Source organism: Papio anubis, chromosome 9 (genome assembly GCF_008728515.1).
Source record: "Papio anubis isolate 15944 chromosome 9, Panubis1.0, whole genome shotgun sequence".
In the NCBI taxonomy this organism is placed as follows: domain Eukaryota; kingdom Metazoa; phylum Chordata; class Mammalia; order Primates; family Cercopithecidae; genus Papio; species Papio anubis.
The window spans coordinates 111,263,120-111,283,895 of NC_044984.1; the positions used below are offsets into that span (position 1 = coordinate 111,263,120).

At 42.2% G+C, this 20,776-nt stretch overlaps 1 protein-coding gene across 4 annotated transcripts in view; it reads left to right on the forward strand.

The window, feature by feature from the left end:
* Positions 1–20,776, forward strand: part of FBXW8 (F-box and WD repeat domain containing 8) — a 111,899-nt gene that overhangs the window by 20,798 nt on the left and 70,325 nt on the right. For all 4 annotated transcript variants that reach the window (XM_031650797.1, XM_009181791.4, XM_031650796.1 and 1 more), the window contains 2 exons: positions 8,234–8,398; positions 12,284–12,372. In XM_031650797.1, coding sequence (XP_031506657.1) covers positions 8,234–8,398; positions 12,284–12,372 — 254 coding nt within the window. The remainder of the gene's footprint in view (positions 1–8,233; positions 8,399–12,283; positions 12,373–20,776) is intronic.

Below are 20,776 nucleotides of genomic sequence, written 5' to 3' on the forward strand. Positions count from 1 at the left end.
TGGGCTGGATGTGGGGACAGAAGGAAGAGAGTCAACAAGGACTCCACGGTGTTTGTCCTGAGCAACTGAAGGAATGAGGTCACCATTTACTGACAAGGAGCAGACCATGCAAGGAGCATGTGTGGGTGTGGGGGAAGATCCCTCATTGGTTGTGAGGCTGAGGATGAGCTCTTTGTTGAGCTCTGGGCTGAAGATGGAAATTTGGAAGCTGTCAGCCACATTGATGGTATTTAAGACCAGGAGACAAATGAGAATATTAAGGAAGTGAGTGTAAATAGAGGAGGGGTTCAGGGATGGAGCCCTGGTACCCCACAAGGATTAGAGGCTGTGGACATGAGCAGGGCCAGCACAGAGGACCGGGAAGGAGTTCCCTGCCAGGCAGGAAGAAAACTCAGGTGTGTTGTTCCCTGGAACCATGGGATAAACGTTTTCCAGGAGGAGAAAGTGTTAAGCGCTGCTGTTCATCAAGAGGAGGACTGAGAAATGACCGTTGGGTTTTGCAAGTTGGAGGTCACTGGTGACCTTGACCAGAGTCGGTGGTGTGTTGGGGGTGAAAGCTAGTGGCTCAGGAGCAAGTGGAGAGAGAGGAAATGGAGATAGTGAGTGCATAGAAAGCCGTCTGTATGTGGTGTGTCCTCCCACAGTAGACTTGGTGTGTGAACCTGTGAAGGGAACAATGAGACTTCCCCTCTGTGAGCCTCACTGGTAACCCTAATCCAGGCAGAGCTAATAAAGCTTATTTTTGAGCCAACAGCTTTTTTTTTTTTTTTTTTTTTAATGTTGCAATTCACAGTGGTGCTATAAAGCAAAATGCTGGAGACACTTTTATTAGCAAGTCCTTGCAGCTGAGGCTCACTCAGTGGGGCTTTACTGAGCAAGGCCATTCCAACTCTGGTGTATTAAAGAAAGACCATTAGGCCTCTGGAAAACCCAGGCTTGTAAACTTGCTAGATTTCATACAACTTAAGGAATCAAAACAATTAACAACCTTTCCTTTTGGTGGGGCCCTTTAACATTTGCTTGTGGAAGTTTAACTGGGTCTTTTTCTTGTTTATTTTTTTTCCTTCAGAATTAAAAGACATTTTTAAAACCTGTCATTTTTGTTCTCCTTTAAAAGAAGAAAGAAAAGCACTCTCCTTTTATAGTTTGCTAAAGAAATTGTTGACACATTTCTGTTTTTAATACCTAATTGTGGATACAATCCTGATCCCTTTTTGGAAGTAATTCTCACCTCTGCCTTTTCTAAGTCCCTCAAAGAGATTTTTTATTTGTTATCCGGGACTTAAACTTTAGCTTGAATATGATTTTCTATAGAAGAAGCACTGTGACCCGGGGTGAGTGATGTGGGTGATGCGCCACAGCATCAACTCTGTGGTCTCAGTTGTTCATCCCGTAACCCCGTTGTACAAATTTCAGGTCAAGTTATTTAAAATGATTTGGCATTTTCCTTGAAACTGTTATAAAAAGCCGCTTTCAGCTTCCAGTGTATTTAAGGTCTGATATATTTGAGACTTCCTGAAAGTCTCATTGAAAAGTTTCCATTTTAAAGTGGCTGAGATTTGCACGGTTCTCATGAAAACTCATACAGAATGTTTAGTTTGAGATTTTCTAGTTTGTAATCATTGAGCACTAACTTTGGATTTTCCTAAAGTGCAGATGATTCAGAGCCTCCATCCAGGAAAACGCAGCCTGTAGCTCATTTTTGAACACATAATTAAAAAGATTGCTTCCCCTATTTGGGGCCAGTCTTGTGATCTAACCTGGGTGTAAGGGCAGGGACCCCAGCATTTCTGCATAGCTTCCTCAGCCATGGAGAAGTAGCCCCAGCCTGGGTGCATCTCATGGGGTCTCTCTCACATGCCAAAGGTTTTGGTTTCATAGCTTGAGGTGGGCAGTCGATGAGAACTGCGGGCCTGAATGCCCGGTACATGGTTAGTGCCCAAAATGTATCTTTACTGATTGGGCGCGAACCCAAATCAGTGTTCTTTAAAGGACTTCTGCAGAGCACTGGGCTTTTGAGATACTCCTTGCAAAAAGAGGTCAGGAACCAAATGAGTTTAGGGAATGCAGCTTCTTATACAGGTTGAACTCCCAAATCCAAAAATCCCAAATCCCAAATGGTCCAAAATTAGAAACTTTTTCAGTGCTCATTGGAGCGTTTCAGATTTTTGGATTTGGGGATTTGGGAAACTCAGTCAGAATAATGCAAACATCTGAAATCCAAAATACTCTTGGTTTTAAGCATTTTGGATAAGGGATACTCAACCTGTATCCCCTTCTTAAGAGATGTGCAACACATGCCACCACTATTCAAAGCATCAAGAAGTTCTGCAGCAAGGAATTCTGCTTCGTTTTGTTTCAAGCAGTGTTTCCTAAGCTCATTTGACCGTGGAATCCTTTTCTAAGGAACTTATTAACACCTGGAGGTGTTGTACTACTGAACATGCTTTTGGTCCATGTAATTAAAGAATGACTACATTTATATGATCTCGTAATTACTCTGAGTCTTTTTGGTTCGGTAGTTACATTTCATGACTTTTACAAAATGTTATGGTTCCTACAAAAAAGGCGTATGTATGCCCAGGATCAGAGTAAAGCCGCCCTGTGTTTCCTGAGCATGTTCTGCTTTTGAGAACCTGTAAAGGTCTCGTATGTTACCCTTATCTTACACCTTATTTAACCGTGAATTCCAGGGCTCGGTTAGGGGACATACTCTGCTCTGGAACTACTTAGGTTGTGGCCTGGCTCGCTCACAGCTGACATTGGTCTATCCCTGTCTGTGCTTCATGATTGCCCAGTGCTCAGACTCACTCTGGCACAGACAGATGGACAGACAGCATCTGGGTGTCATGGGTAGGCTCAGCTGTGGACCAGACATGCCAAAAATGAAACCATGGCGTTCTGTCTAGTCAAACTGGAGCTCCAGCATTGCTGAGTCGTTATCCCGTTCTTTATTGCCTGACCACTCGTGATCAGATGAGGGTTTGTTTTCCTGAGCCCTGAAGGCTAAGATGGAGAAGTGTGGGATGACAGTGTGGTTAAGTGGATTTGTAACTGATGCTGTGGCCATGCCCAGGGTGGGCTGCCTAATGGATCCATGTCAGCCTGTGGGGTGGGCTCCAGTGGTTTGCCACAGAGCTAGAGCCCTGTCTTTAGAACCATCCTGGTTATCTATTTTTTTTTTTTTTAATAATTAAGATGCAAAGGCCCACAGACCGTATTTTGCAGATAACTTATGGGATAAGTGGCTAATGCAATGGATGACAGAATTGGGATTCACAGATTATTTGGGGAGGATAAAATGCCAGGGGGTGGGGGAGACATTGAGGTGGGGATTAAAATGAATTGAAAGTTTACAAAGTTAAGAATTTAGGTATAAAAAATAGTGTGGTGGAAGGATGGTGGGCTTTTTTTTTTTTTTTCCCAGTTTGTGTTTAAAAAGACCCTGAAGAATCATGAGGACCAAATTGAGGTTACTGTTGCGGGGAAGAGAATGTGAACGGTGAGAGATACGCAGGAGTTTTAAGCTGATTAGCAATCTTTTCTTTCTTCTGCAGGGTAGTGAGTTCATGGGTGTTTGTGACATTCTTCATACCTTTTCGTTTCCCTTTAATAAAACTGCAGAAGCTTTAGTGAACCATTATTTGAGTAGCCATGTTGATGGCTACAAGTAAAGCAGAAAACCAGTGTCTGATAAGATCCTTCTGTGCATGGCACTGCACAGCCCATATTTGAGGTGTTATTGAGTCCTGAGTACCACATTTGAAGAGGGACACTTTAGATGTACAAATGTTTTAGGGTGCATTGAGAAAGTGTCGGAATGGAAACTGTATGAAAAATAGTGAAAGGAAATGGATAATATTTAGAGCAATGAAGAAATTACTCAGGGGAAATATGATCTCTGTCTTCAGCTATTTGAGGTACTGTCAGGTGGAAGAGCAAATAGATTTCTTCAAAAGGGCAAAATCAGGGCCATAGGTAGAATGAGTTTTCTAGACAGTGGAAGGAAACCCTTTCTAATATTCAGACTGCCTGTTGGTAGATGAGACTGATGCAGGAGGTCAGCTCTCTACTGGAAGCATTGCAGGATTGCCTGGGCCCCATTGGCCAGGGATGCAGTGGGGTGCCTTCTTGCAATGAGGAGATGCTCCGAATTGATCTCCAAGGCCCCTCTTGATTCTTCAGGTTCTAAACCACTGGAGACTGAGACAGCATGACACCCTCAGCATTAGAGTGTGACACTTAGGTTCAGAAAAATGACAGCGTTGTCACTTATTTAATGCCACGTGATCTAACTTCTGATGCTGTGAATTCCATGCGAAGCATCCATGCCTGTAGGGAAAGTGACTGAGGCCATGTGACTGCTTGTCACACATGGAGCTTGCGTGCACACATATATAGCAGAAGCGTAATTAAGGAGGCCAGAACTTTAATGTGTCATCAGTGTTAGGTTGGTCAGTATTGCTTTGATACCCTTTTGGTTGAATAAGATATTGTAATGGTTATTTTTGGTGTAGTTTGCTTAAGATAGAAAGTCAAATTTTGAGACTGAGATAAACTGAGTTCCTAGATTCCCATTAGTTTTACTTTGTAAGTTTTAGCCTCTTTCTGTGTGACTTATGTCTTTTTTATACCTCTGTCCCTTCATTACTGCCTTCTTTTGTGTTAAATAGATAACTGTCTAGTATGCCATTTTAATTTCTTTACTCTGTTTTTTTAGAGTTATTTTCTTAGTTGTTGCCTAGGAATTACAGTGAACACCTTAGTTTAAAATAATCTAGTTTGGATTAATACCCACCTGATTCCAATAGTACACCAAAAACTCTGCTCTGAGATAATTTCATTTGGTGTTTGTTGGTACACTTGGGTCATATCCTAAGGCCTCTGAGGCTTTGTTCATTGTATTCATTTTTTTTTTGTTTTGCTTTGTTGTTTTCGTTTTTTAGAGATGAGATTTCACTATGTCACCTAGTCTGGAGGGTAGTGGTACAATAATAGCTCACTGCAGCCTTGAACTCCTGGACTCAAGCAATCTTCCCGCCTCAGCCTCACAAGTAGCTAGGACTACAGGCACACACCATCACATCTGGCTAATTTTTTTTTTTTTTGGTAGAGATGGTGTCTCACGCTGTTCACCAGGGTGGTCTCAGCTCACTGAGTGATCCTCCTGCCTTGGCCTCCAAAGGTGCTAGGATTACAGATTTTTTTTTTCTTTATTCTTCCCACCCCCTCCCTGCCATGGAGTAGATAATCTTGGTTGACCTGCTTTAAGTTTCCTGATTTTTTTTTTCCAAGACAGAGTCTTGCACTGTTGCCAAGGCTGGAGTGCAGTGGCGTGATCTTGACTCACTGCAACCTCTGCCTCCTGGGTTCAAGTGATTCTCCTGCCTCAGCCTCCTGAGTAGCTGGGACTACAGGCGCATGCCACCATGCTGAGCTAATTTTTTATATTTTTAGTAAAGATGGGGTTTTACCATGTTGGCCAGGCTGGTCTCAAACTCCTGACCTTGTGATCCACCTGCCTTGGCCTCCCAAAGTGCGGGGATTACAGGTGTGGGCCACTGCGCCTGACCAAGTTTGCTGATTTTTCTGCCTCTCAAACTTGTTGAGCCCCTTTAGGGAATTTTTTACTTCAGTTACTGTACTTTTTAACTCCAGAGCTTCTCTTTTTTTTTTTTTTTTTTGAGATGGAGTCTTGCTCTGTCGCCCAGGCTGAAATGCAGTGATGTGATCTTGGCTCACTGCAACCTCTGCCTCCTGTGTTCAAATGATTCTCCTGCATCAGCCTCCCGAGTAGCTGGGACTACAGGTGCCCACCACCACGCCCAGATAATTTTTTGTATTTTTAGTAGAAATGGGGTTTCACCATGTTAGCCAGGATGGTCTCAATCTCCTGACCTGGTGATCCTCCCACCTCAGCCTCCCTATTTTTTTTTAACAGACAATTTCTATTTCTCTATTGGTAACTTCTATATGGTAAGACATTGCTCTTCTACTTTCTTTTATTTCTTTAGACATGCTTTCTTTTAGTATTTTGAACATATTTAAAATAGCTGATTTAAAGTCTCTGTTTAGTAAGTCCAGCGTCTGGACTTTCTCAGGGGTAGCTTCTGTTGACTGCCTTTTCCCCTGTGTATGGGCCCTGCTTCCTTGTTTCTTTGCATGCTTTTGTAATTTTGTTAAAAACTGGACGTTTTAAATAATGGAAACTCTGGAAATACAATCTTTCTCCCTCTGCAGAATTTGCTGTTATTGCTGTTGTTATTTTTGTTGTTGCTGCTGTTTGTTTGTTTAGTGACTTTTCTGGACTTATTCTCTAATTTGTATTCTTTGTCATGTGCAGCTACTGAAGTCTCTGCTTGGCTAGCTTAGTGGTTAGCTAGTTATCAAATGGAGATTTCCTTAAATCCACTAAACCAGTAAGTCTCCCAGCCTTTGCTGAGCTGCTGTCTGTACGTTAGAGTACTGCTTCACCATTGTAGCAGCTTACAACTCTGCCTTAGCCTTCACTTCCTGCTGGTGCAGAGCCTCAAGGTCAGCCAGAGGGGAGAGGTTAGGGCTTTATCTGGTCTTTCCTGGGCACACACACAGCCCTATACGTTCATGTGGCATTCCAGACTCCCATTGGAGCCTTTCAGAGCTTCCTATGGGCATCCCATTTCCCAGCTTTTTCTTTCAAGCTTTTTGGTCAGCCTCTTGTTTGCCTCAACTGTCTGTGCCTCCCCAGGTAGCTGCAGAGTTAAGCAGTTGCCACTTACTATTTTGGGCAAATGCCCTGGAGATAGAACAGAGAGAGTGCTCAGCTAGGTCAGATAAAGTCAAGCCTTGAGAATAGAGCTTTCTGGCAAGCTGCCAGCAGGTCAAATGGTGACAGTTCTCTAGGGATTTGATTTTTGGGGAGTTCTAAACGTGTCTGGCCTCTCTAATGGCTGCTAGGCTGCCAGTTTTTACAGCTGCTGTCTTCACGAGGCTGTTGATTTTTAAGGCAATCCCGGAGCTGGAGGAGGAAACAGAATTAGCACACATTAAAACAACTCAGACGTCACTGTTCTTACTGAGATTCAGGCACTTTCCTTGGATAAATGTTCCTCAGAATGTTGCAATCCTTTTATTAATTTCTAGATTCTGAAAAAGTTGATTGATCATTTTTGGTGGAATTCTTACTGCTGTTATGGAGGAGCAGGTCTTTAATCTGCCATCCTGTAAGCTAACTCTCTGTCAGTGCTTTATCAGCTGAGGCTCTTTGTGCAGTAAGAATCTGGTTTCCTACTTTCTCTCATTTTCCTTCTTCCTATCTCTGTCTTTGAGTCTTGAAGTGGCCCTAAGGGAGTGTTAAAAAGTACAGGGTACTGCAACCTACCTGTCACCACTCTTCATTAGAAGTGAGTCTCAACTTTTGGATGGAGAGCAAGCATCAGGCACTTGATCCTGCTTTCCCAGGATGCTCTGCAGACCGGTATCACACTGATCTGCTCGATCAGTTGCTCATCTGCCAACAGAGTCCATCTTTTGCAGTCTGGCCAACTTTGCATATTATCCTGTGATGAAGTAAACTCTTTGTTCCCCTAAATTAGTGTTGGAAAACAAAATGCTAATAGTTAAAATGGCTATTTCCTCTGGATACTGTTGGGATTTAAAAGGCCAGACATAACATTAATTTTTCTAGATCTAATCTTAGTCCTGGATAATGGCTTGAGTTTTCTGTTAATTAAATATGTACATATGTTTAAAATCTAAATTCTCACATGCAATTTAAATTTGAATTTTCTACCTGACCAGATGTTTGGGTTTTAGGTAATTTTATGACAGCCTTTGATTTCGGAGGCCATCAATCTTCAATTCTATAAGGTGGAAATACAAATGCTGTTTGTCAAAAGTAAAGAGATTCTGTTCTGAAAAGCTCTGTATGATTGTATAGCTAATTACCATGTAAAAGTTTGTGTTTTTTGCATTTTATGTATTTGTGTATTTTCTTCTCTTATTTGTTAGATTAAAATTGAACCAAGTAGTCTAAAATGTGATATTACATGGTGGTACAACAATTTTGAAATCTTGAAAGATAAAACTGGAAACATTTGCTTGTATTTTTTTTTCACCTCATAGTGTTTTGTTAATGAGACATTTTATACTGCCATAAACCCAGGGCAATAATATAGGTGTTGATTGATTTTTGGATGACAAGGGGCTTCTCTAATTGCAGAATTTGACATTTGTGTCACTTCTGCTGTTTTAGGTGAGCAAGACGTGGAAGGTGATTGCGGAGGATGAGGTGCTGTGGTACAGGCTGTGCCAGCAGGAAGGGCACCTTCCGGATAGCAGCATCTCTGACTATTCTTGCTGGAAGCTCATCTTCCAAGAGTGCCGAGCCAAGGAACACATGTTACGAACCAACTGGAAGGTGGGCAGTGGCCAATATCATTACCTGTGAAAGAATAGCCTGCAAGGACATGGGTATCCAAGCTTTCACTCATAGCCTGAGATTAATTGCCAACAGCGAAGGGAGAGGGGTACACTGAGCCGCCCCTTCAGCTGTTGGTGACTTGTTGCCCATTTTGTTCGCCATTAGATGATTTGCCTCTGTTTTCAGCCTCAAGATTTGGGAACGTCCTCTTACTCTGCAGGAGAGGAAGGGTGAGATTGGGTTGCCAGCCACTTCCTCTCTGATTGTTAGGGTGGTCAGAGGAGTGCTCCGTGCAGCCCCTTTGACTTTCACCAACTCTCTGGAGGGGCCCAGAAAGCAAAAGCACTACCTGCATACAAAAGAGGAGCCGAAAATGTCATTTCCAGTAAATGTAAGAGGGAGATGATTAAACATCTCTAAGCACTGTCTTCTCTTCCCTCACATAACCTACTGGCGTGCTTCCATAACATTTATCACTTCAAAGTCTCTACAGAAATATTAGATCACAGCTAAGAATTTGCACAGTGAAGTGTTTCCATAGGAGATAACTGTCAAGAGCCGTGTTACATAAAGCTGTTTGAGGCATGACGAGACAGCAGTATGGTGGCAGTGTTTCCTTCCCACCTGGGAGGCTGGAGATTCAGTGGCAGAGAAGGGATGGAAACATTCTCTTTACTCCCGTAAAGGTCAATCCTAATAGACTTTGAGATTAACAAGTTTTTGTGCATTACTGATAGTGACATATTGCCTATGTGCCTGTCTGTCCCTAGTCACCTGCTAACCTGATTAGTGACCGATACTCTTGATCTGGGCAACCTCACACAGTTTCTAGGAAAGTCAATAAGAGCAGTGTCTCTCTAATTCAGGGGTTCTCAACCCCAGCACTAGTGACATTTAGGGCCAGCTAATTCTTTTTGTGGGGGGCTGTTCTGTGCATTGCAGGCTGTTGAGCAGTATCTCTGGCCTCTCCCCGTTAGATGCCAGTAGCATTCTCCTCCCCCAATCATGACAACTAGAAATACCCCTAGACATTGCTGAATGTCCCCTGGGAATCAAAATCCCCTCCCAGTCGAGAACCACTATTCTGAGAGTTAGTGTGGTTATCCTTTCTTAGGCCGTTAAGACACCACCACTAAGACAGGTCACGCTGGCCCCACAGTGCCCTTTTCCATCGACCTACGGTAATAAACTTATCTGGAGGAAGCCCCCAATCCCTCTTGCCCGTGTGCCTGGGTAGGTCCAGATGATGGACACAGGCAGAAACGTATGACAAAGAAAGCTGCCCAGACAGACAAAGGGTCAGAAAGCAGAGGGTCTAACCCTGGTGGGAGAGGCTGCGATTTAAGGAAAGCTTAAGAACTGAGTGTTAAAGGGGCCTTTCTCTCCAGAAGGGAGAGATACTTTTGAGATGTACAAGCAGGAGACTTGGAGATATTTGGCATCCCCAGGCTTGAATTCGAAGATGTCAGACCCTGGTAGAAAAAAGCAGCAGCTGTGTTTTTTGCTTCCTCTTTGGTGATGGAGAAAGCAAGGGAAGAGGACAGGTGTGTCCTTGTTGGGCCTGGAGGTGGCAGAAGTGACAATGTTTTAAAGACCCACCACCTAGCATTTGGCACTTAGTAAGACTTCACAAGTTATATGCAATCTAGCTGAATGGCTATTTAGTATTTCTTTCTAACTAGCACGAAGTCATCTGTTAGGTAAATACTCACTACATGGCTGTTGATTGAGTGAACTGGAGTGGACTGCAGGGCAAACCAAACATGAGGGAGACTTCTATTTGGAGCGTGTCAGGTCCATTTCCTGACACTATTAACAAGGAGAATTCTAGGAGTGAAATTTTAAACGATGTATCTTTCATTAAATGTAATGGTGGGATTCTTACCAAAATTCTGGAACGAAAGAAAGCCTTATCAAAACGTGAAAGGCAGCTGGGCACTGTGGGTCACTCCTGTAATCCCAGCACTTTGGGAGGCTGAGGCAGCTGGATGACTTGAGGTTAGGAGTTCCAGACCAGCCTGGCCAACATGGTGAAACCCTGTCTCTACTAAAAATACAAAAATTAGCCAGGCATGGTGGCACAAGCCTGTAGTCCCAGCTACTTGGGAGACTGAGATTGGAGAATTGCCTGAACCCTGGAGGTGGAGCTTGCAGTGAGCCAAGATTGCGCCATTGTACTCCAGCTTGGGCAACAGAGCAAGACTGTCTCAAAAAAAAAAAAAAAAAGAAAAAGAAATGAAAGGCAGTGTTGGGGCAAGTTGCTTTACTTTTGTCTGCCTCCATTTTTTCTTCTCTAGAGTGGGAGCTAGGAGTGGCACTGCTCATGGCTTCATGGTGAGGATGATTGTCATCAAGTGTCTGCCATGACACTTGATACTATGGTGTCAGTATGACATAATGGTGGCCATAGTATTCTTTTTCCTGGTGTTTGCCATAATACTATGGTGGCCATAGTATTCTTTTTCCTGGTGTTTGCATACATGGAGGTTTTCATCTTAGACCCTTTATTTTTCTTTCAATACCTTTTCCCTCACAAGAGCTTTTCTGTTATTGTAACCTTGGCTGCGGCCCTCACACAGCTGTTTCCCAGTTCCTTGCCTTCCCTCCCCATATCTCCAGTCATAGGACAGCTCCACGTGGATGTGTCCAGTTTTGTCTCAGCCTTAGACTCGTTGCTTGGATTAAGACCATCATGCGAATTACTTTGCTCAGTTCTGGAGTCTAGGTGTTTAATAAATGTGTATTTTAATGGAATGATGTCATAATCTTTTTCCTAATAATAGAAATAATAATAATAATGGCTACCACTTATCGAACACTTGCTGTATGTTAAGAACTGTGCTGGGTACTACACTGTTTCTAGTCCTTGTCCTTGTCCCAGTCTGGTAAAATTGAAATTATGGTATTCTCGACTATCTTTATTCATGCTTGCTTTGTGGCTTAACTGTCTCACTTTTCCCAACCTCCCACATGTAAATACTTTATATCCATTCAGATTTCCTTCATTGTAATTCAATTTCATTTTTTTTTTTTTTTTAAGAGATAGGGTCTCACTCTCTTGCCCAGACTGAAGTACAGTGTTACAATCATAACTCACTGTAGCCTTAAGTTCCTGGACTCAAGTGACCCTACTGCCTCATCCTCTCAAATAGCTGGGGCTACAGGCACATGCCACCACACCTGACTATCTTTTACATTTTTTGTAGAGATGGGGTCACCTGTGTTGCACAGGCTGGTCTCAAACTTCTGAGCTCAAGTGCTCTTCCTGCCTCTGCCTCCCAAAGTGCTGGGATTACAGGCATGAGCCACTGCGCCTGGCCTAAACTTTCATTTAAATACTATTTCCATGAAACCTCTGACCTCTCAGTTAGAAATAGTATCATCTCTTCTCCTTTTTCTTATCCTGATCTTTATCTATTTGTATATAATTTTGCATTTTATTCTGAGAATCCTCATAAGAGTTAACAGGTAAGGTATCATGTAATACTTTCTTTTTGCTAAACTGAACTTTTTCGTATACTTTATAAGCTTCTTTAGATACTTGCCACTCCCAGCAGATATGTGCCAGCCTATTGTGGATGGTAGTTATTGGTGAGCACATATTTGCTTTCTATTCTGTAACCTCCTGGAAGATGGGGCAGTGTCTCACACATCCCATGTCCTCGAGTTCAGTGCCTTTGGGATATATGGTAACTCGTCCATGCTTGATAGCTTAGCATGTGAGTCATCATTTTTGTCTTTTTGAATGCCCACAGAACTTTGAATGCACTTGCTCTCTATGCTGTAGAGAATTGCTGTGGAAAGTAAGTGAAAAAGCACAATGCTTGGCTTTTGGGCTGTCCCAAGAATAGTCTAAACTGCATCCCCCTTTTCCTCACGCAGAATCGCAAAGGTGCCGTGAGTGAGCTGGAGCACATTCCTGACGCGGTTTTGTGTGATGTGCATTCTCACGATGGCGTGGTCATTGCTGGGTAAGCAAAACCATTTCCACTGAGTGCTCTGCATCTGAAGGTCTTTCATTTCTCACGTACTGCCCTCTGAGTACCAGTGACCTTAGCTTCCCTTGAGAGCATGTACCTCCCTCAGTTACAGCCCATGTGGAAGAGGGAGAGTCTCTGTGATTCTGTTCCCGAGGACGTGAGAGCGCTGCAGCGAGGGTGAGAAGCACATGGTGTAGAGCGGATCTGTGATCCATTTGTCTCAATATGTCTTTCCCAGCTTTTAAATCACTTTTGTGGCATGTTATGTGAGATTTTCATTAAGGCAAACAGTTTGTATTTTATGAAGACATAAAAAAGTCAAGCAGATATAATAAGTGTTGGCACAGACAGGCCCTGTTCTCATTCTCTTTTTCTAAATCCCTTATTGTGAAGAAGGGCTGTGGCCACACATAATCTTCCTTCCCCACCATATAGTACATATTTGTTACTTAAGTTGTCCCGAAATAGCTTTTTTTTTTTTCTCCATGGCCAAGACATTTACTTTTAGCTTCTGTAAATTCCTTCAGCTTCTGTCCCAAAAACCACTTTGATGAAGTCTTCCTACTTTGTTACAGAGGTACATTTATATACTTAATTTCTGTACAGTAAGATCAGTTTTCTTTTTGGATTAGGAAGATGTCATGAACTACAGCCTCAGATTGTATACTTAATACCATAAAGTAGAGACCAGAACACTTAAATTTCTGAGTTTGGATCAGCTATGGAGTGAGACGCCTTAGGGAAGTTCCTGCCTATGGGAAAACAAAACAAACCTTGGACTTTAAAACTCAGTAGTAGAGGAGTCCTTTTCTTTAAAGAAAAGTCTTTCCTTAAGCAGCATTCCTTAAAGAGCACCTTTTGAATAGAAATTCCAAAGAGTCGGATTATTTTAATATTTTGTGGTATGCAGTGCCTATGAAAAAAAGTATTTCTGCTTTAAACAAGATATACCCAGGAGGAATGCTTTTCTTCAGTTTCTGTTTTACTGGCTATGATTTAGAGGTGAAAGCCTTTCTTGGGAGTGCTGCAGAACTAGTTTTAGAAAGATTGATGGTCCAGATACTTGCGATTCTGTCCATTAAGTTATCAGTGCACGTTGGGCTTCTCCACCTCATTGCTAAAATATGGGCCTACGATCGCCCGATATGCAGCTCCTTTCTACCCACAAATGCTACAGTTTGGTGGGAACTCCAGAAGTTACTTAGATCATTCCAGCTAAAGGGATCTCTGCCTAGAGTGTCAGAAGACACTTGAGGACAGAAGGCTGAGACTGTACTGAAAGAGTCACAAAAGAACTTACAAATAAAGGAGAGCCTTGACTCTCAAAACCACTTACGAATTTCTTCTTTGGAGCTCCCGAAGGGCAGGCCCCTTACGAGTCCAGATGCCAGTCCTTCTTTCCCTGCCTCTCTGTTCCCTCGGGGTTTGTTCAACATTATAGATTATGCCAACACAGAGCAAAACGATGGCCGAGTTCTGTGGATCAATAGGATGAAACCTGATCTATGGGTCAGAGAGGCTCCTCACGGCTCTTCTTTCTAAGAAAACCTTACGTTGATGGCTTAGCATGAGAGACTTCAGTCTTGCTTGTATGTACAGCATCTTGTGTTTATCATTAAAATTTTATCTGGTGGTTACAATGCTTGTTTTCTGGGTCAGATCTTGAATTCCTTTTCATTTGAGACAGTGGTGTTTGTGGTTACCTCATTCCCAATCAATGTTGAATTCACCAGGCTTTCTACAGTTATGTATCTCCAAGGAGCTTCTTAAAGAGACAGTGGCCACCTCACCCCTTCTTTCTCTTGTACTTACCTTGTGTTTCTCTTATTCTTCTTTTTTCCTTCCCTCTTCTCTTTCTTTTGCACAAGTGGAGTCTGTTCAGAGGCTTAGTTTTATGTAACTAGAGCTAAACTATGAAGCATTTTTGCATTTATACCTATTAAGTACATTTCATATCATTGATGGAGAGCAGAATCTCTTTTTCTCACCTTTTAAGCAATCTGTGTAAATATTCCTGGTTTGGAGTCATGTTGCATAGGCTCAGACTGATATTTGTTGCAGTGAACCTCATGATGGACCCAGTCATGGTTCTTCCCTACTCTTCACATAAAACCAGTGAAATCTGAAAATAGTCACTCATTCATAAACGCATTTGACACTCAAATACCCATCATGTGAACAGGACCGGGCCCCTGTTTACCTGAGGCTTGTTTTTCCGGTGGAGAAACAGACATTCTTTCCAAAGCATTTGATGGTTCAGTTTTGTCCATGAGTCTTTGCTTACTCTACAGTCTTACAAATAATTTCCAGTTAACTTTTCCTGACATTCAGAACTCTTTGACATTTCTTTTCTAACCTACCTTTTTCCTTATTACACTTGTCAAGTGTACTTTTGTTTTTTCCACACTGTTCTGTTTAGTTACCTCTGACTGCATCATTTTTTTTAGTTGGGGTACAGTCATATGCTGCATAACAGCATTTCAGTTAGTGATGGGCCCCATATATGATATTGGCCACTCGTGTATCCTAGGTGTATAGTAGGTTCTGCCACCTGGGTTTGTGTAAGAACACGCTATGATGTTTGCACAATGATAAATTCACCAAAGGATGCATTTTTTCTGAGTGTATCCCTGTCGTTTAGTGACACATGACTGTATAATTCATATGCCATAAAATTCACTCTTTCAAAGTGTACAATGCAGTGATTTTTGTTTAGTAGATTTACAAGGTTGTGCAACAACACCACTATCTAATTCCAGAACATTTTCATCAACCCAAAAAGAAACCCAGAATCCATTCGTTAAGGCCAATTGCAGTCCTGTCTCCTCCCAGAGATTTCTCTAGCACTGTAGCCTAGCGTCCACTCTTCTGGGAACTCCTGGAGACAGGACCATCTGCAGCTGACAGGGCAACTTGTCGTGTGGCCTCGCTGGTTCACTGAAGCATTTTTGTTTTATATTGTTATTTTACTTAGAAATAATATTTAACTTTACAGCCATCTACTATATTTTCCTTCTAGCAATTTGTACAAAAGCATATTTTTAAATTTAAATTTACATTTTTATTTTTTTGAGACACAGTCTCACTCTGTCGCCCAGGCTGGAGTGCAGTGGTGCCATCTCGGCTCACTGTAACCTCCGCCTCCCAGGTTCAAGGGATTCTCCTGCCTCAGCCTCCCGAGTAGCTGGGACTACAGGTGTGCGCCACCACACCCAGCTAATTTTTATATTTTTACTAGAGATGGGGTTTCACCACGTTGGCCAGGCTGTTCTCAAACCCCTGGCTTCAAGAAACCTGCCCACCTCAGCCTCCCAAAGTGCTGGGATTACAGGCATGAGCCACTGCACCCGGCCTGTAAGCATCTTTTAAAACTATGAGTGGTATGTCATATTTTGTTAAATGTATACTGTTTTATATGGCGTAAGCATTAAAACTTAATACACAGACTCCCCTTGCCCCCTGCCACGTGTATATGATGTTATGTGGGAAACTGGAGAAATGCCTATGTCTGTTCTCTAATTTCTTGGTTTTCTCAGCTTAGAATCATACAATTTTAAACCTGGAAGTAACTTTAAGAGATGATCCGTTCTGAGACCCTCATCTTGCATGAGGTGGCGGAGGCTCAGAGCCATGCTGGGTGTGCGTGAGTGGAGCCGCTCCATCGTGTTTCTGCAGCATCCACAGGCAGGGCTGGCTGGTGAGGCTGCCGTCTCCGGTTCTCATTTGCTGCTCTGAAGCTTTGGCTATTGTAGCGTCATTTTGGTTTTTCTTTTGTGACATGTGCCTATTTAAAAACAAAAGCAGCTGGGCGCATTGGCTCACGCTTGTAATGTAATCCCAGCAGTTTGGCAGGCTGAGGCGGGCAGATAACGAGGTCAGGAGTTCAAGACCAGCCCGGCCAACATGGTGAAACCCCGTCTCTAACTAAAAATGCAAAAATTAGCTGGGTGTGGTGGTGGACACCTGTAATCCCGGCTACTTGGGAGGCTGAGGCAGGAGAATTACTTGAACCTGGGAGACAGAGGTTGCAGTGAGCTGAGATTGTGCCATTGCATTCCAGCCTGGGCGACAGGGCAAGACTCCGTCTCAAAAATAAATAAATAAATAAATAAATAAATTAATTAATTAAAGCAAAAAGAATAAAAACAAAAGCAGTGGTAAAAACCATGTTGTTTTGCAACTGTGTTAGAAAGTAGAGAAGAGAAAGTCACTCAAATTCTAGCATGGAATACAACCTTTGTTAAGGTCTCCCATGTGTCTGATTTGGTTCTCAGTCTGTTTTTCTATGCATGTTTTTTCATAATGTGATTATAGCCTTTGTTAAATTTGTGGCCTTTTTCCCTCACCAAACTGATGAATTTTTTTCGTGTTGTATATTTTTCATTACTTTCTTTGACTTGTTGAAAAAACACTTTGGATAATTATACCCCAGTTTCCCTATTTATTCCCCTAATAGTGAACATTAATGTCATTTCCTGTGTTTTGTTATATGGATGTTATGCATATTTTATGTATATATGTCTGCAAATTTTTCTCCTTTTTAGCACTACAAATCTTTATTTTAAAATGATTAGACACATGCTACTGTAGAAACTTGAAATTCTATATAAGTGCATAAAATAGAGAGTTAAAGTTCTTTCATTATCGTCTCCTAGTCTTGCATTCCTGATTGTTTTCCTAGGCTAGAGTCCTGTAAGCAGAATTACTGGATTCAGGAGAATGAATTTTTATTTTCCAGATTAATAAATTATTTAAAAATGCTTTTGTAGCCCTCAGCTTCTTTGCAATCTAACCTTTTGACTTGAAGTCTCCAAACCATCCCTGCCATCTTCCTGTCAGTGCTGTACATAGTGAGAGCCCATGCCTCCTGCCCTCTTCCTTCCTCCCCATCTAACCTGGCTCCGTCCCAGCCCTACTGCACTGCACTCTCAGAGGTCCCCTGTGATCTTTTGCTCAACAAACCAATGGCCTTTTCTTGGCTCGTCCTCTCCAGCCTCTTGGCAGCATTTGGTCCTGTTGACTTTCCCCTTTTGAAATGGTGGCGGCCTTGTGTTAAGCATCTTTGTGCCCTCAGAGTCTAACATCTTTCCCAGGACCCAGGAAACTTTGAGGCAAGTGTGTAAGAAAGGAAAACTCCCCTTCGGCGACCCCACACTCTGGGCTTCCATTACCTCCGTGAGCGCCTTCTCTGGCCCTCGCTCTTGCCTTTCTCTGTTGTCACTTGACCACTTAGCAGGGATATGCAGCAGCGCAGAAAAGACCTGCACCCGTTGTTTTCTTTGCTGGGGAGAGAAGTGGATGTGCCTTCAACTGCAGCTGAGCCATTCAGACACCACTTTTACTTTGCTTTTTCAGCGAACATTTCTCATTTCTTTAACTTGAGAAATATTTGTGTTCACAAGTCACCAATCTCTACAGAATCAGTCACCTGTCTTTCTCTCAAAGTTCAGCGCCTGTCTGCATTTTTATCGGTGATCTGCTGGACCTCCAGAAATGCTAGCGAGGTTTAGTGTGTGTTTTCCTTGTGTTTTAGCAGAGAGGTTGTCTAGAAAGTTAGTTGATAGTAAGTGATCAGGAAACGTGTCTTTTGTTTCTTTGATTTATTGTGGTAACAGCTCTTAGAATTTTAGAATGTTTTGAAAATTATATGTTTATTCTTGAGAAAAAAGAACAGAAGAAAGGGGTATATGGAAACCTTCCTGTTCTGTTTTGTGATGCTTAGACTGTTCTCGTCTTCCTTCTCCCCAGTTGCCCTCTGGAAGCTGAGTGTTGCAATCAGATGACATCATGAGTTCAAAAAAGTCACAGTATAAAACCTGAGGTACAGGACTAGGTGTCGTTTGCCATAAGTAGTGAAGGAGAGCCACCTAGTGAAAAGTGCATCTCAGGTAGAACCAGGAGCTCCTTGGAGGCCTTGTGCCAGCTCTGCTAACCATTAAGCCATTAGCTCACCAGAAGCTTTTATCAGATGCCCAGGAGTATGATGTTTTGCAATAAACTCCCTCCTCATTGTTACTTGAGATTCATAAGGCTAAAGCACTCTAGTTGGCATAAGAAAACACCTTTTTCTATTCACATGAGAGGACATTTTCCCTCTTTTGGTTTTAAAAAAATATCAAGCACCCTGTTTGTGTTGAGGTTTTTTTCATTACTCCTAAATATTTTTTCCCCTGATTTCTGCCTTTTTAGCCTGCAGTTCCTGCCTTTATTGGAAGGAGCAGGACTGTGTATCCATGTTTCTCCTCTGCCAAGTGTGGTTGGAAGGAGCACTGTATCATTTGTTGCAAAATATTAGCGCTCTTCTTTCCCTAAAAACACTCAGTTGTCCCATTTTTGCTTCATTCCTTTTGAGGCAAGTGTGCCCAAGTAGATACAAAACAAAACTGCCTATACCTCTCTAGCAACCAGCTGATCTCTGGCTGCTGCTTCAGCTGCCAGACATGACCTGATTCAAATATGTTGTTATTTTTCAGAGCCCCATTCATCCAACCTGCTGTCAGAGTGAGAGGGTTTCCGGTTCTTTGGAGACAGAAAGCAAAATTTGGAGCTTCTAATTTATATATGGAAAAATTGGTGTCTGAATCTTTGGTTGGTTCAGTTTGCCTGTTGGCCCTTCAGTGGAATTTTATCATTGTTTTACATTTAAGAAGTATTGGAAAATATCATTTTAGACAGGCCAGGCACAGTGGCTCATGTCTGTACTGCCAGCACTTTAGGAGGCCAAAGTGGGTGGATCACTTAGGGTCAGGAGTTTGAGACCAGCCTGGCCAACATGGTGAAACCCTGTCTCTACTAAAAATACAAAAATTAGCTGGGCATGGTTGCACGTGCCTGTAGTCCCAGCTACTCGGGAGGCTGAGGCAGGAGAATCGCTAGAACCCAGGAGGTGGAGGTTGCAGTGAGTCGAGGTCATGCCACTGCCCCCCAGCCTGGGCAACAGAGTGAGACTCCACCTCCAAAAAATAAACAAAGTCATTTAAGGTAACTTGAAATACCTTGCTTTTAGCCATGTTGTCCTCTGCCTTTTCCAGTAATTATAAATGTACCTGTTATTGGCTGGGCACAGTGGCATACCTGTAATCCCAGCACCTTGGGAACCCAAGGCAGGTGGATCACTTGAGGTCAGGAGTTCGAGACCAGCCTGGCCAACATGGCAAAACCCCTTCTCTACCAAGACTACAAAAATTAGCCAGGCATGGTGGCACACACCTGCAATCTCAGCTACTTGGGTGGCTGAGGTCCAAGAATCACTTGAACCCGGGAGGTGGAGGTTGCAGTGAGCCAAGATCATACCACTGCACTCCAGCTTGGTGACAACGAGACTGTCTCAAAAAAAATTTGTTTTAAAAAGGACCTTTTTATCAACTGTATACCATGCCAAAATATGAATAGTAGCTTTAATGTGAATATGTACATATTTGCCCTGAATTTAAAAATATTTTCTATTCAGAAACTGAAGCCCTCAAGGATGTTGTTTCCAGCACTCTCTTAGTTTTATATGAATGTGTAAAAAATAAATACTGCCTGTGGATTACTTTGAGGCTATTGAGATAACAGACGCTTTGTAAATAACAGGTAGGAGGTTGTGTGAGATAAATGTTGCCCATATATACTTACTAAGGACATGCTTTCCATCTTTCTCCTTTTTTAAAAAAACTTTTTCCCCTAACAGTTTTCCTTTAAACCTTGTTGTGTATAGATTTTCTGCTGCTGCTTATTGTGACATTGGACTATTCCCCATAAGGAATTCGATCATTACCCGTTAGGGACCTCTTTTTAAAAATACTTTTAAATTTATTTATTTTCTGCTGTGAGGTATACATGCTCTTCTGGTAAATAAGTCTGAGGTAAGATATTGATAAGTGACTAGAGGAGAGCATTACATTTATTATATCTTTAATGAAGGAGCTCCAGAATATCCTTAATAAATACTGGTGAACTCATGACTGCATTTATCCATCTCTGGTTCTCCGAGGAATAATGGGAAGGGCCACAGCTACAATAACTCTGCATAATCATCATTGACTCTGACTCTATTGATTGTGATTAACCAAGATGTATGGAAAACAGTTTTAAGTGTGTAGTGCATGTATCTCATAAGGTCCATTAAGACGTTCATTATTTTTCAATTGATGCGTCTTAAGCCCCACTTGATGTTTGTTGTAGTGCATTTCCACAGAAGGACTCTGCACTGTGGGATTGAGTTCATTTTGTTAATTTCATAATACAACCCTGTCATGTTTCATAGAAAATAGTAAATACTCTTGCTTTTATTGATTGGTATTCTTTGGTATTGCTGAAGAAAATATGGAGCAAGTGAATAGTTCTTTAAACCTTTACATGTTAAGGGCATGAATGTCTCTTGAAATGTGGACACTGCCGTTTTAGGAGCTCC